General features: G+C 44.6%; 1 protein-coding gene across 1 annotated transcript in view; it reads right to left on the bottom strand.

The window, feature by feature from the left end:
- CEP295 (centrosomal protein 295) overlaps window positions 1–12,099 on the bottom strand; it is a 111,559-nt gene extending 99,460 nt beyond the window's left edge. The window contains exons 1-3 of the mRNA XM_040340144.1: window positions 11,973–12,099; window positions 9,067–9,201; window positions 4,154–4,354 (exon numbers count right to left, since the gene is read on the bottom strand). Of these exons, the coding sequence (XP_040196078.1) occupies window positions 4,154–4,354; window positions 9,067–9,189 (324 nt within the window). The 5' untranslated portion in view covers window positions 9,190–9,201; window positions 11,973–12,099. The remainder of the gene's footprint in view (window positions 1–4,153; window positions 4,355–9,066; window positions 9,202–11,972) is intronic.
- Between the last annotated feature and the right edge of the window lie 5,540 nt (window positions 12,100–17,639).

Here is a 17,639-nt window from a genome sequence, read left to right as displayed (position 1 = left end):
ATTGCTGGATCTGTCGGCAGCATTCGATACCATCGATCATTCTAGACTGCTTGATCGATTAGGGACTGTGGCAGGCATTGATGGTATAGCATTGGCATGGATGACCTCATTTCTGCTGGACAGGGTTCAGAGAGTAAGGCTGGGACTGCACTGCTCTTCTGATAGTCCCCTGTTCTGTGGAGTCCCTCAAGGGTCGGCGTTATCGCCGCTCCTGTTCAACATCTATCTGAGGCCTCTGCTATATATCATCCGCCGCCACAACCTATCTTTTCATGTCTACGCTGACGACACCCAGTTCTACATTCCTCTGCCCAGGCATGGGGGGGCACAGATAATTCTGGCCACCTGCCTGGAGGAAATTCAAGCCTGGATGGGGGCCAATTATCTTATGCTCAATGGCTCCAAGACTGAGTGCATGGTTTTATGCAATCAGCCATGGTCGGGCGGTTTCCCTACCTGGCCGGACTCGTTTTCATCGGTCCCAGTGCCAGTCACCCAGGTCAGGGATTTGGGAATCATCTTGGACGAGAGATTGACGCTACGACCACAGGTAAACCAGGTGGTGAGTTCTTGTCACTTCCATTTGAAACTCCTGAGGTCGACTTTTCGCTTCATTGAAGAATCGCATAAGATCTCTATGGTCAATGCCATTATTGGAAGTCAATTAGATTATTGTAATGCTTTGTACCTGGGTTTACCTAATAACATCATGCACAAATTACAGCTTATTCAGAATGCCGCTGCGAGGCTACTCACGGGTGTTGGTCGTCGTGACCACATCACGCCATCGCTGAGAGCCCTGCATTGGCTACCCGTGAAGGAACGGGTTCTGTTTAAGACTGGATGCATGGTGCACAGGGCTACCCATGGCAAGGGGCCAGTGTACCTGCAGGAAAAATTCACCAAGTATGTGCCCAACCGTACCTTAAGGTCGGCTAATTTGGAAACTTTGGTGATTCCTAAATTTCGTAAGAAAAAATGCGGAGGGAGGACGAGTGCGGTCCAGGGAGCACAGTTTTGGAACTCCCTGCCTCTAAAATTAAGGCTTGAGAATGACCTTTTTAAGTTCAGGAAGCTTTTAAAAACTGAGCTTTTCAGTCTAGCCTATGGCATTACATAGGTTTTTATAGTTCTTTGATCTGCTACTATTTTAAATTTGATCTGTTCCGGTGCCTGTGTGTGTTTTTTTTGGTTGTTGCTGTATTGTTGTTCTCGGCGCATCGAGGCCTACGGGTAACTGACTGCGTTTTGTACTTTTTTTGTACTTTTAAGAATTTTAATAAATAAATAAATATCTGTTCTTGGGTTTTGGTACGTTCTCAAATAAAAGAGCAGTCTTACAAACGCGTTTTAAATTAGCTTTATGGCAACAAAATGCCAAGTCAATAGCCATAGTCCTCAAACTGAAAAGCAATACATTGTTATGAGCAGACCAAGGAGTAACAAATTAATCCTTTGTCTGCCAAGAGGATTTGGCAGGAACTGGATGGCAAGTAGATTACGGTTTAAGGTTCATCGGCAATTAGTGGCTTTGTCCAAAGAAGAAAAAAAAATACAAATAAAACAAAAAACATAAATAAATGAATATTTAAACCGTAAACAGAAAAAAATAAAATAAAAAAGGCTCCCAGCCAAAACTGTGCAACAGATTTCATGTTCAGAGGCTTCCTTTGCGACAGTTCTATACATTACAGGAATTATGTTTCCTAGGGTCCTGGAAATAAGACTGCCCACTGCAGCCACTTTCCACAAATGCCCTGTGCAGAAGGAGGGTTCTGCCCACTAACAGCCCCACTACCAATTTAAGAAGCACTGCATCACCGTCAGCGAATACCCAAATTAAAAACAAAAGATGAAAGCTTCATGGCAGTAAACCAAAAGGTAGGAGCTGGGTACACCTCAAACTCTAAGGCTGGCTATACATTAAGCAATTTTTATTTCCTTCAACTATGGGTTGAAGGAAAGAAAAGTCGCTTTAATGCCCCATCAACACAATCGGGGGGGGGGGGGGGATAGCTGGAGAGTGGCAAATCTGGTGCAGCTCTGTACAGTAACCAATTAGATTACAGATTTATTTTTTTGTCAAAACTTAATTGAACAAGCTGAAGTAAAAAGTTGTTTGGCTACCATGCACAGCTGCACCCTATTTCGTGCTCTTGAGTTTTAGTAAAACCATCCCCAATGATTGCTGCCTGGTGTTCATAAATACATTAATAAATGTGTTTAATCAGTACCTAAATTAGATATTTTTTATCAGTCTCATGCATTCCATGATCAGCAGTACAAACAGCCAATGACAGATGAGCAAATTTTTCTGCTGATTCTAGACACAGGGACTAGACCTGCGTTGCCAAAAAAAATAAAAAAACTTTAAACACCCCCCTCCCCTGCTATGTCTAAACACTTGCCTGGCTCCTTTCACGTTCACTGATCTCTCTTACTCTTCTTCAAAGACTCTGATAGCAACAGGAACCGGCTCCTGCTGCTGGCAGTCAAATCCTGTCAGGAGGGAGCAGGGGCTTGGCCAAGCCACTCTTGTGTGCGTCTATGGAAGCACACAGCCAGGCTCGAGAGTGCACCCACATAGCACACAGTTTACTGCAGGGGCACCCACAGGAAGAAGGAGTGGACAGTGCCAGCAGGGGGACTCCAGAAGTTTGAGTAAGGGGTCGCTCTGCATAGAGCATCCAAGTATAGCCTCGTACACACAATCGGATTTTCCGACGAGAATTGTGAGTTGACAACCTATTGGCAGAAAATCCATCCGTTTGTACACTCCATCAGACAATTGTTGGATTTTCCAGGGACATTGGTCCGTTGTCAGATTTTCTGATCGTGTGTACACAAGTTTGTCAGACAAAAGTTTAACATACAAAAACGCATGCTCGGAAGCAATGCTCACCAAACATGACATTAGCAGAAAGTGCCCAAAGGGTGGGGCTCAAGAGCTGAAAAAACACGTAGTACGTGACTACGTTCATGTTTGTTGGCTGATAATTGCGTGCCGTTTGTATTAAAGCCAAAATCCAGGCACATGCCCTTCGGACAAAAGTCCGCCTCTTTGTCTGCGGAAAATCCGATCGGCTTAGAACATCTTAATTTTTTCAAAAATAGAAAAGGGAAGGATAACAACCTTAAATATTACTTTAATTTCAGCAGAAAAAATATAACAGGTCCTGGATAAAACATAAAAAAATCCTTGGTAATATTAAACAACAGATATATATAGAGATAGAGATATATAAAATAAATAAAAACTACAAATAAAATAACTGTGTAAAGCAACAAAACGCTGCCCCTTGCTGCCAAGCTCATTGCAGCTGATAGGAGATCCGCCCGCACACTAAACTGCTGCAGATTAATATGTGGGCAGTGTGAGCAGGTCCTTAGTGGGGGCAAGCCCAACCCCTGAAAAAAAACAACTCCACACCCAATTCCCCCCTCCACCAAATGATTTGGACCAGTGCACAAAGCAAGGTCCATAAAGACATAGATGAGCGAGTTGGGGTGCAGAAACTTCCTGACCATAACCGCATAGAACACCTTTGGGATGAATTAGAGCGGAAACTGCAAGCCAGGCCTTCTCATCCAACATCAGTGCCTGACCTCACAAATGCACTTCTGGAAGAATGGTCAAAAATTCCCATAGACACACTCCTAAACCTTGTGGACAGCCTTCCCAGAAGAGTTGAAGCTGTTATAGCGTAAACTTATGTGCTTGTAAAGGCAGGTGTCCCAATACTTTTGGTAATATATTGTAGCTAATAGGCATCCAGATAATGCAACTTACTACTTTGATATGTAATGAAATAAAAAGTGGGAGTAGAATGAGACAAATGGGGGGGGGGGGGTTAGTTAACCCACAGTATCCAATCACTTTCGCCAAATGCAATGCAGACTATTTTATAAGGATGTCCACACAAATACATTAATATACCAGCATAAATAAAAACAAAAAAAACACACATAGAGAAGCATAATTATAAATGAATGAATCTGACATTTAGCAAACATTCACTGCAGCCGACTTGTGCAAGCATTTTAAAGGGACAGCGCCTCACGAGTGAATGTTTGGTGAAAGTCCCGTTCACTGCTTTACTAATATGCCCCTCAGTCTGTCCTGTTAAGGTTTCTACAGTGGGAGAAGCCTTACGTTTTCCTTGGCCTGCCGATGTCCCTCTCCTATGGCATTCAGTGCAGACAGATAGACCTCCTCCAGAGCTCGGAGCTTCTCAGCCTGAGCTTCTTCCCATTTGCTTCTCAGCTCCTCTGCCAAATGCTGGAGCTGATGATCTCTCCGCTCCTTCACATCGTGGCGGATTTGCTGGGCGATAAACTTCTCCTGTTCTCTGACCTAGACGACAGAAGCCAATTAGCATCCCGGGGAGACAACTTAAACCATCAATCCTCTAACTGGATTAATTTGAACCTGTCGTTTTTAATAAAAAACGAGGGATGATCTGCCTCAAGCAACTCACAGTAACCAATACAAACATTCATTCTCCAAATGTCATTTACCAAAATAAATAAGGATTAAGTCCCTGTACATAGAGTGCAATTTAAATTATAGTCACATATACAACACCCCTGAAAAAGTAAATGATACATTTATGCGTTTCCTTTTGGTCTGTTAAATATTCCATTGAATGTTTTATTATATCTGTTTAAAAAAATAAATAAAAAAAACAAAAAAAAAAAAAAGAAGGTGTTGTTCATCCAAATATAACCACTTGCGCCACACACTATATATATATATATATATATATATATATATATATATATATATATATATATATATATATATATATATATATATATATATATATATATATATATATATATATATATATATATATATATATATATATATATATATATATATATATATATATATATATATATATATATATATATATATATATATATATATATATATATATATATATATATATATATATATATATATATATATATATATATATATATATATATATATATATTAGGGCTGCGGAAATTAACGATTAATTGGTCGATTAATCGTTAATTTCTTAGGTCGATTAAAATTATTTTGATCGAGGACGATCCGCGGAGTGAGCTCCACGGTCTCGCCCATGGGAAAGGCCGCGGCTTCGGCCTAGCTCCGGAGCCGTGGCCATCTTGGTCCACCCGGCGGCAGCCGAGTAGCGGCGCGCTGACGTCATCATCACCTGCCCGCCTGCTTGTATCTTCTTCCCTTGCGCACGTGTGTCCATCAGCTACTCTGCGGATGGGTCTGCCTGCCTGATAGTCAGGTAAGAAAGGACAACCATCTGTGTGTGGTAACATTATGGGGCAGATGTATATATTATTCCTGGAGTATGGGGACAGATGTGTATATTAAAACATGGGGGCAGATGTGTATATTACAGCATGGGGGCAGATGTGTATATTACAGCATGGGGGCAGATGCAGTAATATACACATCTGCCCCCATACTGCAAGGATATACACATCTGCCCCCATGCTGTAATGTACACATCGGCCCCCATGCTGTAATGTACACATCGGCCCCCATGCTGTAATGTACACATCGGCCCCCATGCTGTAATGTACACATCGGCCCCCATGCTGTAATGTACACATCGGCCCCCATGCTGTAATGTACACATCGGCCCCCATGCTGTAATGTACACATCGGCCCCCATGCTGTAATGTACACATCGGCCCCCATGCTGTAATGTACACATCCGCCCCCATGCTGTAATGTACACATGGGGGCAGATGTGTATATTCTTGCAGTATGGGAGGCAGATGTGTATATTACAGCATGGGGGCAGATGTGTATATTACAGCATGGGGGCAGATGTGTATATTACAGCATGGGGGCAGATGTGTATATTACAGCATGGGGGCAGATGTGTATATTACAGCATGGGGGCAGATGTGTATATTACAGCATGGGGGCAGATGTGTATATTACAGCATGGGGGCAGATGTGTATATTACAGCATGGGGGCATATGCTTTAATATACACATCTGCCCCCATATTGCAAGAATATACACATCTGCCCCCATCCTGCCCCCACCACATTTACCTATGGCTAATGCAGAGTTGCAATGCAAGGAGATCAGCTAAAAGTAGTTGTATCTGTATATGCGTTAATTAATCGAAATTAGTCGATTAATCGATTAAAAAAACAAACGATTAATCGAACACAAAAATTTTAATCAGTCACAGCCCTAATATATACACACACACACACACACACACACACACATACGTTGGGGTTTGTAAATGATTTACCGGGATTATGGCTAAAGCCATCAGTCATAAGCCCCAGCATTTTCTTTTTCAGCCGGCGATTCCTCATGAAAAGTGATCTGAACGACTAATGCCAGAAGCAGTGGGAGGGGACATTACGCCCCCTCCCCCCCCCCGTGTTTCTCAGGCTTACCATTCTTACCGTTGCACCAGAGAAACAATCCAACGGGTCGTGCAGCTGGCCATAGAGGTTCCCAGAGACCAGAAGGCCTCTATGGTCTTGGAGGACTGGAGCGACATCATGACGTCACTTTCGGTCCCGGGGCGGCTGTAAACAACCTTTATTGTTTAAGCAAAATATTACATTTTTTGATCTTTTGCTTTTAAAAAAAGGTAGAAGAGAGATCTGGGGTCTTATTGATCCCAGATCTCTCCATAAAGAGGACCGGTCATCCCTTATTTCCATTACAATGGATGAAGAAGAAAAATAAAAAAAAATTAAAAAAAAGGGAAGCAAAGGAAAAAAAGAAACCAAGTGCCCATGCTCACGTGCAGAAGCAAAAGGCAAGTCATGCACGTATATGAACGGTGTTCACACCACACATAAGGTTTTGCCGTGAACAGTAAAGCGAGAGCAATAATTATACAGTATTCTGATTAAGTGCCGTTATCTGCATGAAACGCGTTAACATTTTTAGCTCTTGGTGCTATACATGCTTTTTTGGATCACTACAATAAGAGACTTTGGCATCCTTCCGGGGTGTGCAGCCATTCATCCATTTTCCCTAATAATTCTAGCACTAGACCTACTTTAACTCTAAACAGGTAACCTGTAACAATTATTAAAGTGTCACCCCCCCCCCCTGTGGAATGAACAAAATCCCCCCTTCCACCGCCTGTAAAAATATGCAAGCAGCTCTATCGCCATTCCGGATTACTTTCCATTTTGTGCAGGAACCCCAACAGAAAAAATACAATATCTCCATCAAGGCTGCAGCTGCAGATATAATAGAGAGATCACCCTTCCCATCCAAGGATGTATGGGTACGCACTAGGGACGATGAGCGGTGAAATAGAGTTTTCAGTGCTAAGATACTGTTTAGTTCCTCTTTAAGACAATCAGGACTTCTACTCACATATCCATCCTCAGCAATACTACAGGACAACAATTCTGAGCTCAGATCAAGTGTAGAAACCACCACGGGTTATTTCTGGAAAGTGTAGATGTCATCATTGCTCAGATGAAACACACAGGAATCACAACACTCTCAGGCCACACACAGGATACAAAAATAACTAGACACACAACACTCACAGACTACAGGCTCCACATACAGAAACACACACACACACACTTTGTGTCTCAGAAAGATAAATCAAGTACCAGCTCAGCTGGTAAGCAGATTTTACCATTTTTCATCACTGATCATTTTTGTTTAACCACTTCCATACCAGGCACTTACGCACCTTCCTGCCCAAGCCAATTTTCAGCTTTCAGCACGGTCGTAATTGTAATGACAATTGCGCGGTCATGCTACACTGTACCCAAATGAAATTATCATTTTGTTCCCAGAAATAGAGCTTTCTTTTGGTGGTATTTGATCACCTCTGCGATTTTTATTTTTGGCGCAACAACTAAAAAACGACCGAAATTTTTTAAAAAAAATAATATTTTTTTTTTTAAATAAGTACGTTTTCTTCTTCAATTATGGGCACAGATATGGCGGCACTGATGGGCACTCATAGGCGGGAACTGATAGGTAGGCACTGGGCATAAATGGGCACTAAGGTGGCACTGATGGACACTGAGGGGTGGCACTGATGGCATTGCTGGGCATCATTACAGTCAGTGCCCATGTTGCCAGTCAGTGCCCATTTGTGGGCACTGATTGTATTTTTTTTTGTTTTTGTTTTTTTGCTCCATTTGGCAACCGAGGGGCACTCCCTGGTGGTCCAGTGTTGGCATCCGAGGGGGGGGGGGGGCTGCGCTGATAGACAATCAGCGCGAACCCCCCGTCAGGAGAGCCGCCGATCGGCTCTCCCCTACTCGCGTCTGTCAGACGCGAGTGAGGAAGAGCCCATCAATGGCTCTTCCTGTTTACATCGTGATCAGCCGTGGTTGGACACAGCGGATCACGTGTTAAAGAGGCTCTTTAACGAGATCGGAGATGCAGGGTGTCAGACTGACACCCCGCATCAATGATCGCCGTGCGGGCGCGCGTCGGCATGAAATCCTGCAGGACGTCAATAGACGTCCAGTCAGGATTTCACAACCACTTCCCGGACGTCAATTGTATATTGACCGGGCGGGAAGTGGTTAAGAGCTAAAAAAATGACCTCAGAGAGACTTCAAATCACACGTCCACGCCAAGGGATCTGACATTTTTTCGTGGCTCCGGTGCTGTGAGTGACGGAGCCGCGATGACGTCACTCCTGCACATACGCGTGGGAGTCTTCTTCCTGGCAATGTCTGGCAGCGTCTGCCGGACCTTCAGCGGCTGCATGCAAAAGGAATATTTCCCTAATAATCTCCTAACCTTATTATAGGCTTACCTGTAGGTAAAAATGACAAATTGGGGTAAACAACCACTTTAAGAATAAAGAAAGATGGATTCCAGGAAGTAAATGCTACATGAATTATGTGCCCGTACTCGAGATGGCCACGGCTAGAATTGCTGGGGGGGGGGGGGGGTGTTGAAGAAACTTCTCAATAAAACAAATGATGGATGGATGAATGGGGGAGCCGAATAGCATTTTCCGTTCATGGTGCCCAGATACAGTGTAGTTCCGGGTTTGGGACTTCTAATGTAAAGTGCCATGTCACCTGCTGCAGTCGTAGTTTCCTCCTCCTCTCCCGTTCCTGCTTCAGGATTAAAGCTTCTTCATTTGGACTGAGCCGCAGTGGGGCGACTTTGGCCACTTTCCTTTTCATGTTTTCCGTGTACATTAGTCATAAATCCTGTGTGCAGGAAACACAGAGGGGACATTATGAAGACATTGAAAATTATATACAGCGTTTTATAGCACTAAAGAGGTCTACTAACTACTTCATGGCTGGAAACACCACAAGTCCCATAGTCCATTTTAGGAGTGAGCGGAGGCCGGTGCATCTCTAACATGTTACACCCTGAACAAGGACACGTTACAAAAGGTAATCGTTAGGGATGCACTGAAACCATTATTTTTTATTTTTTAACACTGAGTACCGACCCGGGTGAATTTGATTTAAATCATAATTTTTAAAGAGGAACTGTCATCTCTGTCCCACAGCGGCTCCTCCTCCGACCCGCTGACTCACCAACAGTCTCATTCACTTTAATGGGACGGCTGGTGATGCGGCAGTGACACAACAAGGTGAGGGATGTGGTGGCAGCAGGTGAGTGGATGCCCGCTAACAGGTGCTGCCATGATGGATCTGAAATGACAGGTGCTCATTAAATGTAAGGACTCATTCTTGCTGGTAGTTAGAATCTTTAATATTTCTAAAAACAAAATGAAGGTTTCCTATTTAGAATAATAAGCGTCAGGTCAGTAAAGCAACAATATCAGAATCGATTCAATTATACAGTTTGTAGTGTACATAGATTTGCAAAACAATGGGATAAAGGAATATTAGTGAACTTCGGTTCATCTCATGGTTACCGTGAAATTGTGTGAATGCAGTGCATGTTATCTCAGCTTGGACTCATTGAATGAGTTTACCAAAAATGTAAATATTGCAGAATATACAGCCTTATGCTACATAACTAAGCTCCATTTCATGCTGAAAAAAAGAAATGGATGTATCTTATGTAGAAAACGATCTTTGGATAAAATGCTTTTGGAGTAAAACATCTATTAAAATAAATTTGATTAAAAAAAAAAAAAGTTTTTTTTTCTCTCAAGTACTAACCAACATCAATTACTGATACGCATCGCCTAGGAAGAGTAGGTAGAGGGGTGATTTGGGGGAGTTCGGTGAGGGGGGAGAGAGTAAGTGGTAAGCGAGGGCAGGATGGGGGGGGGGGAGTAAGTGGTAAGCGAGGGCAGGATGGGGGGGAGTAAGTGGTAAGCGAGGGCAGGATGGGGGAGAGGGGGGAGTAAGTGGTAAGCGAGGGCAGGATGGGGGGGGGGGGGGAGTAAGTGGTAAGCGAGGGCAGGATGGGGGGGGGAGTAAGTGGTAAGCGAGGGCAGGATGGGGGGGGGAGTAAGTGGTAAGCGAGGGCAGGATGGGGGGGGAGTAAGTGGTAAGCGAGGGCAGGATGGAGGGGTAAGGGGTAAGCGAGTTTTTAGTTTGTGTTGCCAAGATCCTGTTTAGTTCCTCTTTAAGACGATCAGGACTTCTACTCACATATCCATCCAAGCAATTACTACAGGACAACAATTCTGAGCTCAGATCAAGTGTAGAAACCACCACGGGTTATTTCTGGAAGGTGTAGATGTCATCATTGCTCAGATGAAACACACAGGAATCACAACACTCTCAGGCCACACACAGGATACAAAAATAACTAGACACACAACACTCACAGACTACAGAGCAGGATGGAGGGGAGCAAGGGCAGGATGGGGGGGGGGAGCAAGGGCAGGATGGGGGGGGAGCAAGGGGTAAGCGAGGGCAGGATGGGGGGGGGGTTTAAGAGGTAAGCAAGTGTGTAGTGCTAAAATACTGTTTAGTTCCTCTTTAAGACAATCAGGACTTCCACTCACACATCCAACCTCAGCAATACTACAGGACAACAAATCTGAGCTCAGATCAAGTGTAGAAACCACCACGGGATATTTCTGGAGAGTGTAGATGTCATCATTGCTCAGACTAAGGGTTAGCGAGGGCAGGATGTGGGGGGGGGGGGACGACTAAGGGGTTAGCGAGGGCAGGATGGGGGGGGGAGTAAGGGGTAAGCGAGGGCAAGATGGGGGGGGGGGTAAGGGGTAAGTGAGGGCAGGATGGGGACACAACAGGGGACACAAACATAAACCTGGTGGGGGGGAGGGGGGGGGGGGGACAGCAAGTAAGGAGAAATCTCCTACAGGGGACACAAACAAACCTGGGGGGGGACAGCAAGTAAGGAGAAATCTCCTACAGAGGGACACAAATATATAAACATGGGGCGGGGGAACAGGAAGTGAGGAGAAATCTACAGGGGGACACAAATATATAAACCGGGGGGGGGGGGGCAGGAAGTGAGGAGAAAATCAGAAATAAAAACTTGTCTTTAGTAGTAAAGTAGGGGAGGGGGAGGGGAGGCTGGAACCCCAGGCAGGTTTTTATTTCTGTGTCTAATGTTGGAGATTTCTCCTCACTTCCTGTCCTCCCCCTGACAGTGCTTCACCAGACAGGAAGCAAAGAGAAATCTCCTACAGGGGACACAAACATATAAACTTGGGGAGGACAGGACGTAAGGAGAAATCTCCAACAGAAGAAAAAAAATCAGGAACACTTGTCTTTAGTAGTAGAGTGTGGGGGTGGGGGGGGGGAGGCTGGTTTTTATTTCTGTGTCCCATGTTGGAGATATCCCCTCACTTCCTGTCTGGTGAAGCACTCTCAGGGGAAGGACAGGAAGCGAAGGGGAATTTCTTGAAAACAATTCTCACTTCAGCAGACATCCTCATATTGGATGCCTATCGCCCTCATAGCACTGTCCCCTCATTCCATGCTTACACCGCAACAGGTTATCACAAGCACGCTGGGACTTGTGGTTCCGCAGCTCAGAGAGAAGATGTGATTTATGTATAGAAAGCATACAATACCCGCAGCCAGCTCTCCTCCGCATCCAGTACACCGTTCCGTCTTCCTAAACACACATGGCGTCACTTCCGGTCTTCAAACACCCCGCCAGTGCCGAGCCTGGCAGCGGGAAGCATGGAGCTCCGTCACATGATCTGAAGTAGGAGGGACTAGAGTACAGGGCGAAGCCGCTTACACACCTAGCCCCGCCCCTTTCTTCCTCCAGAGTAGCGCAGTGCTCCATGCTGCGCTATGTAGATGGCGCATGCGCGGCAGACTGCAAACTGAGCATGCGCAATGCAATCTCTGGATTTGCTTTGCTTGCCGTTACTAAGGAAAAAAACCGGTTTGCGAAACAGCATGCCTCCCAACTTTCTGAGGAGGGAATAAGGGACGCCTATTAGCAAACGTATAAAAGGCATATGGCACTCCCCTTGCCACGCCCCCTTCACCACCTGCAGACCAAGCATTTCCTGGCCCTTTTTGTTTATTTTTTTTGCTGCAAAGTTACGCACAACCATATATATATATATATTTATTATTATTTTTTTTTTTCTAGCAGAGACCCTAGAAAAATTGCGATTGTTGCAATTTTTTTATTTTTATGTCACACGGTATTTGCGCAGCGTTTTTTCAAACACTATTTTAAGTGTATAAAATACACTTTATTAAATAAAAATATATGCCCAATTTTTTTTGGTCAAACATGAAAGATGATGTTAACCTGAGCAAATAGATACCTAACGCTTTTTAAAATTGCGTACACTCGTGAAATGTCGCTAAACTACCGTACTTAACCACTTAAGACCAGGACCTTTAGGCAGCTAAAGGACCTGGCCAGTTTTTGCGATTCGGCACTGCGTCGATTTAACTGACAATTGCGCGTCGCACGTGGTCATGCGACGTGGCTCCCAAACAAAATTGGCGTCCTTTTTTTCCCACAAATAGAGCTTTCTTTTGTTGCTATTTGATCACCTCTGCGTTTTTTTATTTTTTGCACTATAAACAAGTTTTCTGCCACAGTCCATGGCTGCCCTATTCAGGTAGGTGTGCAGCTGGGGGAAGGGGGTAGTTTATTTAACCGGCCCCTTTTTGCAATTTGGGACTGCGTCGCTTTAACTGACAATTGCGCGGTTGTGCATTGTGGCTCCCAAACAAAATTAGCGTCCTATTTTTCCCACGAATAGAGCTTTCTTTTGGTAGTATTTGATCACCTTTTTGCTATAATAAATATCCCCAAAAAATATATAAAAAAACATTTATTTTCCTCAGTTTAGGCCGATACGTATTCTTCTACCTATTTTTGGTAAAGAAAAAATCGCAATAAGCATTTATCGATTGGTTTGCGCAAAATTTATAGCGTTTACAAAATAGGGGATAGTTTTATGGCATTTTTAATAATAATTTTTTTTTCTACTAATGGCAGCGATCAGCGATTTTTTCCCGTGACTGCGACATTATGGCGGACACTTCGGACAATTTTGACACATTTTTGGGACCATTGTCATTTTCACAGCAAAAAAATGCATAAAAAATGCATTGTTTACTGTAATGACAATGACAATTGCAGTTTGGGACTTAACCACAAGGGGGCGCTGAAGGGGTTAACTCATTTGTGTTTCTAACTGTAGGGAGGTGTGGCTGTAGGTGTGACGTCATTGATTGTGTTTGCCCTATAAAAACACCTGCTGTTGGGGGGACACCTGCTGTTGAGGGGAATCTTATGGGGGACACCTGCTGTGGGGGGGACTCTTATGGGGGACACCTGCTGTGGGGGGGGGACTCTGATGGGGGACACTTGCTGTGCGGGGGGGGGACTCTGATGGGAACACCTGCTGTGGGTGGGACTCTGATGGGGACACCTGCTGTGGGGGGGGGGGGGACTTTGATGGGGACACCTGCTGTGGGGGGGGACTCTGATGGGGACACCTGCTGTGGGGGGACTCTGATGGGGACACCTGCTGTGGGGGGGGACTCTGATGGGGACACCTGCTGTGGGGGGGACTCTGATGGGGGACACATGCTGTGGGTGGACTCTGATGGGGACACCTGCTGTGGGGGGGGACTCTGATGGGGGACACATGCTGTGGGTGGACTCTGATGGGGGACACATGCTGTGGGGGGACTCTGATGGGGGACACCTGCTGTGGGGGGGACTCTGATGGGGACACCTGCTGTGGGGGGGGACTCTGATGGGGACACCTGCTGTGGGGGGGGACTCTAATGGGGACACCTGCTGTGGGGGGGACTCTGATGGGGACACCTGCTGTGGAATTGGAGGGGGAGTAAGAAGTATGTTGGATTTAGTTATTGTGCACTTTTTTATGTATATTAATTGATTTTATGGTACAGTGGTGTTTTTTGCAAATGTTCAATTGTTGAAAAAGTTCAAATTTTATGCACAGTATATGCAACAGCAGTATTTGCACTGTAAACATTTTTTATTTATATAACGTACGGGTGAATTTAAACTGTATCGCTATGCTGTGGTTCCTGTAGGCTTTGCGTGCAGGTTTTTTTTTTTTTTTAGGGTTTGGGGGCCTCCATGTCCATTTTGCTTGGGGCCCCCAAATTCCTTCAAACGGCCCTGAATATGTGTGCAGGTACAGACTCCGGACCATTCCTAATAGGAAGACTGCTGGCAGTCGCACGGGCCATTTTGTAATTTACAGTTATTGAAAATGACCTTTCTATTTCAATTGACGGATGCTGCAATTATCACTTTCTTCTAATACACCGGCCTGGAGGTGTTCTGCGGACGGATAGCATACAGAATGTCCACAGAAATCCAATTTTCTGCTTGTGTACTTGGCACAATGCTTTTCCCAGAAGCCTTCACTCAAATACAAATTCACATTTAAAGCGGACCTTCAGTCATTTTTTCATCTTTCCATCTATTAAATCTTCTGCCCTTGTTGTTTTACTCTTAGATAGTAAAACATTTTTTTTTCTGCCAGTAAATATCTTATACAGTCCACTTTCTGTTTCTCATCTGGTAATAAGCCTAGGTTTATAACATCATGCACCGCTCTCTTTCTCACTCTCCTGAGAGATTGCCAGGAAGGGAGGGGGGATGAGTCATAAGAGGGCCAATGAGAGCTTCAGAGCTGGAGGTGTGTCTCTGTGTAAATACAGATAGGTAGATTCAGGTAGAGTTAGGCAGACTTATCAGTAGATAAGTCGACCTAACTCAGAATCTGCGCCGACTTATGTTTAAGCGTATGCTCAAACAGAGATACACTTAAAGCGGAGGTTCACCCATAGAGAACACATTTTCCCCTTAGATTGATGCTCGTTTTGTCTAGGGGAATCGGCTATTTGTTTTAAAATATGATCCGTACTTACCCGTTTACGAGATGCATCTTCTCCGTCGCTTCCGGGTATGGGCTGCGGGAGCGGGCGTTCCTTCTTGATTGACAGTCTTCCGAGAGGCTTCCGACGGTCGCAATCAATCGCGTCACGATTTTCCGAAAGAAGCCGAACGTCGGTGCGCAGGCGCAGTATAGAGCCGCACCGACGTTCGGCTTCTTTCGGCTACGAGTGACGCGATGGATGCGACCGTCGGAAGCCTCTCGGAAGACTGTCAATCAAGAAGGAACGCCCAGTCCCGAAGACCCATACCCGGAAGCGACGGAGAGGATGCATCTCGAAAACGGTAAGTACGGATCATATTTTAAAACAACTAGCCGATTCCCCTAGACAAAACGAGCAGGAAGCTAAGGGGGAAATAGAAAAAAAAAAGGAATTGGGTGAACTCCCGCTTTAAACATATCTAAGATACGACGGCTTGCGCCGTCCTATCTTAGATTGCAATATTTTGGATGGCCGCTAGGTGGCGCTTCCATTGCGGTCGGCGTAGAATATGTAAATGAGGGTATACGCCGATTCATGAACGTACGCCCGGCCGACGCAGTACTTTTACGCCGTTTGCGTAAGAGATAGGCCGCGTAAAGTTAGAGCTAGGCCCTAGTGGAATAGTGATGTTAAGTATGGCCGCCGTTCCCGCCGCGAAATTCGAAATTTTTACGTCGTTTGCGTAAGTCGTCCGCGAATCGGGATTTACGTTGTTTACGTCCACTTTGAAATCAATAGGCCCGTGCGGCGTACTTAGCCGCAATGCACATTGGTAAATGTAGGCGCCCGGCGAATGCGCAGTATAAAAAAAACGTAAAAAACGTGAGGTCAAGCCTCATTAACATTAAACACGCCCCCCCCCCCAACACATTTGAATTAGGCGCCCTTACGCCCGCCGATTTAGGCTACGCCGCCGTAACTTAGCAGGCAAGTACATTGAGAATCATGTACTTGCCTAGCTTACTTACGGCGGCGTAGCCTAAACACGCTAAGCTACGCCGCCGCAAGTTTAGGCGATTGTCTGTGAATCTACCTAAGAAAGTGAACAGGCAGCAGCTTCAGCTGCCCACAGTTAAAATGGATACAGCCAGACTTAGCTGAAGGAGATCTCTGCAGCATATTTGGCAAGTACAGAATCACAGTATATATAAAATAATATATGAAAAAATAAGGAAAAGAACCTCCTAATGCTTTGTACACACGATCGGAATTTGTGATGAAAAAAAAGTCAGACGAAATTTTTTCATTGGAAATTCCGACCGTGTGTGGGCCCCATCGGACTTTTTTCCGTCGGAGTTTAGTTTTATTTTTTTCCGATGGAAATAACTCCTATCGGAAATTCCGATAGTCTGTGTGGAACCCCGACAGAGAAAAAAAACACACATTCTCAGAATCAAGTCGACGCATGCTCGGAAGCATTGAACTTCATTTTTCTCGGCTCCTTGTAGTGTTTTACGCCACTGTGTTTTGGATGGTCGAAATTTGGTCTGACAGTGTGTATGAAAGACAGCTTGAACGCAATTCCGACAAAAAACTCCATCAGAATTTATCCCATCAGAAATTCAGATTTCCGATCGTGTGTACAGGGCCGCGCAAGACCGTAAGACCGCGCACCCTGAACCAACAAATAGATAAAAATGCTAAATGAATACAAAAGTGAAATAATACAAATATCAATACCAACTGTAAGTTGAAAGCTGCTTGCAGTGAGACCCAACGTCTAAAAATGAAAATAAAATGGCAAACTTTATTTCCATACAGCGCTCCAACATAGATAAATAATTTTGTCAATATTAAAGGCCATAAACTGCCACCAAAAAATCTCCACTCAGGTGACGGGAATAATCGTTATATTGTGAACAAAATGCCGTTTTCCACCGTACATGTGAGCAAACATCCTACTCACCACATAGGCATGACAGGTTGTCAAACTGAGTCTGAGTGACACAGAGATGAATCCTCCAATGGAACGGACGGCCCAACACGATTATCATTCATTTGTCAACGAGAGAAAGAGAGCTCCTCATGGTGTAGCGTATAACTATTTATTTCATAAAAAACACTGGCACTTAAACTCCAAACAGCTCGCAGGTAACAGCAGGTACACCGATCGCGTTCCACTTGCGTTCCAGGAGGCAAATGGCGGAAGTGACGTGACCAATGCGTTTCGTCAGCAACATCTGACGTCATCAGAGTCATATGATCGAACCTGTCACTTCCTCCGCAAAATATATACAGCCACCGTTCATTGGATATCCAATCCACTCCTATTCTAAAAAATGACTCAATAGCCTTTACTAAAATTTAGGGCCAGATCCACATACATGTAGAACGGC

Source organism: Rana temporaria, chromosome 2 (assembly GCF_905171775.1).
Source record: "Rana temporaria chromosome 2, aRanTem1.1, whole genome shotgun sequence".
NCBI classification, from domain to species: Eukaryota; Metazoa; Chordata; class Amphibia; order Anura; family Ranidae; genus Rana; species Rana temporaria.
The sequence above is the reverse complement of the archived record's forward strand: the minus strand, read 5'-3'. Positions and strand labels throughout refer to the sequence as shown.